Source organism: Ursus maritimus, unplaced genomic scaffold (assembly GCF_017311325.1).
Source record: "Ursus maritimus isolate PB19 unplaced genomic scaffold, ASM1731132v1 scaffold_19, whole genome shotgun sequence".
NCBI classification, from domain to species: domain Eukaryota; kingdom Metazoa; phylum Chordata; class Mammalia; order Carnivora; family Ursidae; genus Ursus; species Ursus maritimus.
The window spans coordinates 57398697-57404586 of record NW_024424341.1 but is presented as its reverse complement, the minus strand read 5'-3'; the positions used below and the strand labels follow the sequence as shown (position 1 = coordinate 57404586).

Genomic DNA, 5890 nt, shown 5'->3' with positions numbered 1-5890 from the left:
TCATCGAGCTGGAAGTTGAAGTGGCTGGGGGTGGGGTTGAGGAATAAGAATCTTGAGGGGTTCTTTGGAGGGATGTCAACTAGGGTGGGTGGAATGGTGTCGATCTTTATGTTTGGGGCGGGCAGTGGCGTTGGGGCTGCAGGAACTGGACTGATGCGAGTTTGGGGGGTTGTTTGGGGTTGGCCTTGGATGGTTGGGTTTGGTGTGACTGGAGCTGGGAACGTACTAGAATGGGCAGGATTGGGAGTGGCAGCTGAAACTGATTGGAACTGAGAATTCATGGTTGGGCCTGGGGATGGAGGGGAACTTTTCTCCTCCTCCACCCTAATCCTCACCTCTCCCACCCTTGCCCAGCCCAACAGCACGGCAAACACCACACACCCGGCTTACGCATCTTTATTGGACCAGATGTGGGATTTTCCAAACCCAAACAGGCCACCTCTGTCCTGCACTGGCCCAGTTGTAGAGACCCTCTCCCTAGCTCTTAGGGAGACCAGCTCCCTTCAGGAAGGGGTCAAAAGTTGGTGGATTTCGTGGGTGCCCCGGAGCCCCTCCTATGGCAGGGGAGAGAGCCACCCCTGTGCCCCGAGTCCTCCTCCTGTAACCCTCTGCACCTGGGCTTAGGACGCTGCCCCTCCTGGAAGAGGGAGGCCACATCCAACAGTGCATCCTCAATGTGCTGCCCCAGTCGGTGGGAGTCCTGGAAGGAGAAATACGTCATGTCCAGGAGAAGCTGGGAGACGGGCTCCTCAGTGCTGGAAAACAGGAGGGCTGGTATGTCTTGGTCTGAGGGAGGAAGGGGCTGGGGACTGGGATTCCTGGATTGTGGGGGCAGCAGGGAGCTGGGATTCTAGACTCCTTGGTTGTCGGAGAGGAGGGAGCTAGGAGTCCAGACCCCTGGGTCCTGAGGTAGGAAGGTGCAGGGGTGTGTGTTCAAGTATGTCTCACCGTTTTTGTGCTAGATTTTTTGCTGGAGATGTGAAAGGTGATGGTGTCATCCCCCATGAAGATGTATGAAACGCCATAACCATGGTCATCGGCCTGGAGAGAGGCAGAGGGAGGGGAACCAAATAGCCCCCGGTCCCCTCCTCCCCCACTAGGCCAGAGTGCAGACCCCCAACGCCCTCCTCCCTCAGGGCCCAGGGTCCAGGGAGGTGGGAAGAGGCCCAGTTCCACTCACAGGCCCAAATCCACCACCGGAAGAAACATAGTCGGGGTAATTGTGGACGTCAAACAGGTGGATTTGCTGAACAGGAATCTGGCTGGTGGCCAGCTGCCACTGCTCCGAGTGAACCTGAGGGACAGAAGGTGCTCAAGTATGCAATAAAGACCGACAGACCCGCCGTCCGCGTCCCCTTGGCTCAGCTCCACGCAGCCCTGGCTCTTTCTGACCTCCCCTGACTGCCTATTTCCTCTTAATTGCTCTGTTTTTCTGTCCTTCCCCTCCCTGACACCCACCCCTCCGTCCATCGCTCCGCTCTCCACCTTCTGGACCACACCTCTCCGCTTCTGCCTGATCCCGCCCTTCTCTCAGGTCTTCCTGGCCACGCCCCCTCTCCCGCCCCGCCCCCGCCCCGCCTCTTCTCCCTGACCCCGCCTCCTCCCCTTCTCTTTACCCCTTTTCCCTCTCCACCCCCCCAACTCTCTCCTCTAATACCTCCCTTTTCCAACCTCACCCTCCTTGTCCTGAAGTAACCCTCTCCTCCCGTGGCTCCCCTCTTCCCTCTCTAACCCTTTCCCTGCACCCCAACCTGGTCCAGAAAGGGCGACCGCAAGTGAAGAAATTGGGAAACGATGTAGAGCGCAAAGAGGTGCCGGTCAACTCCCTGTCCGCTCATCGCTGCCTTCAGCAGAGCCTGGTGCTTTTCCACCGCCAGGCGGAACAGAGCACGGCGCTGGGGTTCCTGGGGTGCCCCAGGAAGGTCACAGGTCATGGAAAGACAGGAAGTGGGCTTACTGCTGGGGCTTGTCACACACCCCCAGCCTCAACCCAGCTTGCAAAATCCCTACAAGGCAGAGATACCAATTCTATTTTACAGAGGGGAAACAGGCTCAGAGAGGGGAAGTCACTTGCCCAGGGTCACACAGTAAAGCAGAATCAGGTGGATTCCCAGGTCTGTCTGATCTAGGGCCCCAACTCCTTCCATTGACGCAAAATAGGTAGGGGGAGAGGGAACAGATGTACTCGGGGGGGTTCTGAGTAGAGAGGTTATATAGAGACTACATGGAAGGGTACAAACGGAATTCACAAGGTCACATAGAGGTTAAATAATCAAAGAGAGCTACATTGTGGAACCAAGGACCCCTGTTGGGTTCTCCCCTAGTGCCCTATGTGACCCCCTTTAAAGCATGAATCACACTACGCTGAAATATCTCTGTCTCTCCCCACCAGTGAGTTCCCTGAGGTCAGAGACCAGGTCTGGCTCCTCCTTTGTCCATAATGCCCATCATGGGGTCTAGTCCTCAGAAGGTGCTCCAAAAATATTTGCAAATGTAGGAATGAGAATATGGAAAGGACCAAAGCCTCAAACGAGGCCTACACCCACTGTTTTCTCTTTGTCCTCCATGGCTCTCACGAAGTTGCAGGCCTCCCTAGTGCAAGACCGCACTGTCTCTGTCCGGCCTTCCAGGAACAAGCGAGTCATGGTCGACTCATAAGTCAGGCAGAATTCACCCCTGTCCTGGGGGACAAGGAACGGAGGAGCCTGTCAGCTTGTCTCTGGAAATCTTCACAGACTTGACCCGCCTCTGTGTAGACCTCCCGCCTCCTCCTGCTCGGGGAATATGTGGTTGGGAGAGAGAAATCAAGATGGCGGACCCACAAGGGCAATGACCAAGAAGAGTCATTAAAGGCAGGCCTAGGGGAACCAAAGTCCTGGCAAGGGGCTGAGGTTGAGGGCCCCAACTGACCCGGAAGTGGGCCAGCTGCAAGGCCACCTGGATGAAGCTATCTGAAGAGAGATGACAGCGTTTGATGAAGCTCTTGCCGAAGTGGGAGAAGGGGAAGACGTGGCAGTCAATGTTTCCAGACAAGGTCTTGGCTCCCCTCAGGGCTAGAGAGATGGACAGACGTATCTGCCAGAGGAGGAGGGAGGGAGGGATGGCTGGGGTTACAGATGGGGTAGGGTTAGAGCTGGGAGTGGGGCTGGAAGTGGAGGTGGGAATCAGGTCAGGGTAGGAGTGGAATGCAGAAATGAAGACAGAGACAAACATGTCGCTGAAGGGCTGGATTCAGGATGGGGGTCGGGTAGGACTGGGGTTGGGGATGGGGTTGGGGTTGAGTCTGGGGGTGGGGATGAGTTTTGAGTCAAAGCCAGGGGGATTTGGGGACTTGGAGGAGAGGCCCCAAAGCCTGGTCTCACCTTTTCTGGAAGGTCCCAGTGCAGCCGCTGGGGCTGGGGCAGCAAGGGCTCAGGATGCCCCTTGCAGTGGCCGTCTGCCGAGTAGCCCAGCTGAAAACATTCTGTGGCCAGAGTGAACTGTGTACAAACGGAGGCTGTCAGAGTCCCTTCCTCCCTCTGGGCTGAGAGCCATCTAACCGGGGACTTCTTTTCATAAGTCCCTTCTGGGGGTTGGGGGGTGGGGGGCAGTCCCTGAGAAACAGAGTCCTGATGTTCATAGGCGGGTTCTCAGGTTCAAGTTCATTGAGAGCAGGGCCGATACTAATACTCAGCGGGTGCTTACTGACCCCTTGCTGGTAGACAGAGCCATCAACGGCCCTCCAGCCCTCCCAAGACACCCCATCCCCACCACCCCCACCAGGCTCCTGAGACAGGAGAGACAGAGCCGAGCACAGCATGGACCTCCAGAAGGGTCCGCCTCCATTCTGATTGGGTGGTACCCACCCCTGCTGGTTGTTAAATAAAATCTTAAAATAAAATAAAATATTTATTTGAGAGAGAGAGAGCATGAGCAGGGGCAGAATGAGAAGCAGACTCCCTGCTGACCAGGGAGCCCGATGCAGGGCTCGATTCCAGGACCCTGAGATCATGACCTGAGACGAAGGCAGATGCTTAACCGACTGAGTCACCCAGGCGCCCCTTGTTAAATATTTTAAATCATCCTTGATGGAACACCTAGCACCCGCGAGCCTTCCACTTAATTCTCACGATAACTTCGGAAGAAGGGATTCATATCCGCATTGCAACATTAGAATCACACCGGGAGAAGAACACCTCACTTGGGGCCTTGGAGTTTCCCATGATCTATATCATATTCTAGGTGACATCTCTTCATTCCAAGTCGATGTGCAGAAACCATATGTTGACATGAAGGGTCTGAGGGGTCTGAGGTCCAGCTGAACTGACACTTTCATTTACCAGCATCATCGAAGGGGAGAATATTCTCATTTGTGAAACAGACACTGAAGAGCCAGTGCTTACCCGGGGCTGCTCCTAAGATCTGAAAGGGGCCTCCCTTCCCCCTCATACACCCCAGATCCCACCCTGGGCCCCATCCAGCACCTCGGGTAATGCTACAAGAGCGGGAACCTGACAGGGTATGGACACCACCCCCATGATTTAGGCACTAAATAAAATAGAGTAAATAGAGATGCTAAGGTTCTCAGGATCAGATGGGAGCTTACAGATCAAAGAAAATCCAACCCTTTCATCCGATGAAGGGGAAACGAGGCTCAGAGGAGGGGAGTCACTTGCCCAAGGTCACACAGCAAGCCAGAGCTGGAAGATCATTCTGATTCAGTGCGATGTGGTTGAAAGGCCTCACATTCTGGTCTCAGAGTTTTCTGGATTCACATTCTTGCTCTGCAACTCCTGGCTCTGTGACTCTGGGCATAGCCCTTCCCTTCTCTGAGCCCCAACTGCCCATTCATTAAAAGAAGGTCATAATGCCAGACCCCCTTTTCTTTGCTGGGCGACTCCAGTCGTGTCTCTGCCTGTCTGAGCCTCTGTCTTCCCTCTGAGTGTAAGGCCCTGGAGAGGGAGGTCTTTGGAAATGGGGCCGATGGTCCCCAGGGCAGGGGTGGGATGGCTGTCCTACCTCCCACATATGTCCTGAGATGGGGCAGTCGGCCCACGAGTGTTCCACGCTGAGGCCCAGCTTCCCGTTGGAGAAGACAATTAGATTGAAGGATTTGTCAAACCAGCTGCAGGGGGAGAATTCAAAGCGGTCACCAAGGGGCCAAGAGGGAACTCAGGTACTCTCTGTGGGATGTAGGAGTGTCAGGGTGGATGGATTTTTCTGGAACCAAGGTTGGTGTGGGGCTCTCTAAGAGGGGGTTCTCCATCAGGTGGTCTAGATGGTTTCTGAGGCATGTCTAAGGCTTGGGAAATTGGAAGATTTTGAGGGGACATGCCAAGAAAGGGTCAAGGCTCCCGAGGAGCTGAGAGGTTAGGGGGACTCTTCTGGGAACCTCAGAAATCAGAGTGATGCCTGGGGTGCAACTAGGAAGTTGTCTGAGGATCTCTATGTAGGAAGTCCCAGGTCTGGGGTCCTGGGTTTGGGGTGCCTACATGAAAATCTAAGGATTCTGTGGTTCTGAGCCTGAGGTCCTCAGGCTTGGGGTTCTGGCTTTGGGGGTCTCTAGGTCTGAAAGTCTAGGTCTGGGGTTTGGTGGTTCTCAGATCTGGGGTCCAGGGTCTGCTTGTCTAGTGTCCAGAGTCCTAGGTCTGGATACCCGGTTCTGAGGTCACTGGTTGGGGCAAGGTTCAAGTGCAGGGGCTGACTCACCGGTCATGGCCCCTGCCAGCCAGTAGGGCACGGGCATAGGCGTCCAGTGAAGCTGCGGGGTCCTCCCTGGTGAGCCCTGCAGGCTCCGAGTCCAGTGATACAAAGAAGGCAGCTCCTTCCACGGCCTCCAAGGCGTCCTTGGCCTGGATCTTCAGGGAACTCCGCACCTGGGCCCACACATCCCTGGGTGGGGGGGGGGGGG

At 55.5% G+C, this 5890-nt stretch overlaps 1 protein-coding gene across 2 annotated transcripts in view; it reads right to left on the bottom strand.

The window, feature by feature from the left end:
- Window positions 1–380: 380 nt before the first annotated feature.
- The window catches only part of CPT1C (carnitine palmitoyltransferase 1C), a 17711-nt gene continuing 12201 nt past the window's right edge, over window positions 381–5890 (bottom strand). Inside the window, exons 12-20 of one of the 2 annotated variants that reach the window (XM_040634316.1) lie at window positions 5689–5871; window positions 4999–5104; window positions 3363–3479; window positions 2911–3075; window positions 2547–2681; window positions 1752–1904; window positions 1181–1294; window positions 949–1041; window positions 381–700 (exon numbers count right to left, since the gene is read on the bottom strand). In XM_040634316.1, coding sequence (XP_040490250.1) covers window positions 515–700; window positions 949–1041; window positions 1181–1294; window positions 1752–1904; window positions 2547–2681; window positions 2911–3075; window positions 3363–3479; window positions 4999–5104; window positions 5689–5871 — 1252 coding nt within the window. In that variant the 3' untranslated portion in view covers window positions 381–514. The remainder of the gene's footprint in view (window positions 701–948; window positions 1042–1180; window positions 1295–1751; window positions 1905–2546; window positions 2682–2910; window positions 3076–3362; window positions 3480–4998; window positions 5105–5688; window positions 5872–5890) is intronic. The other variant, XM_040634317.1, reaches the window with a different exon arrangement.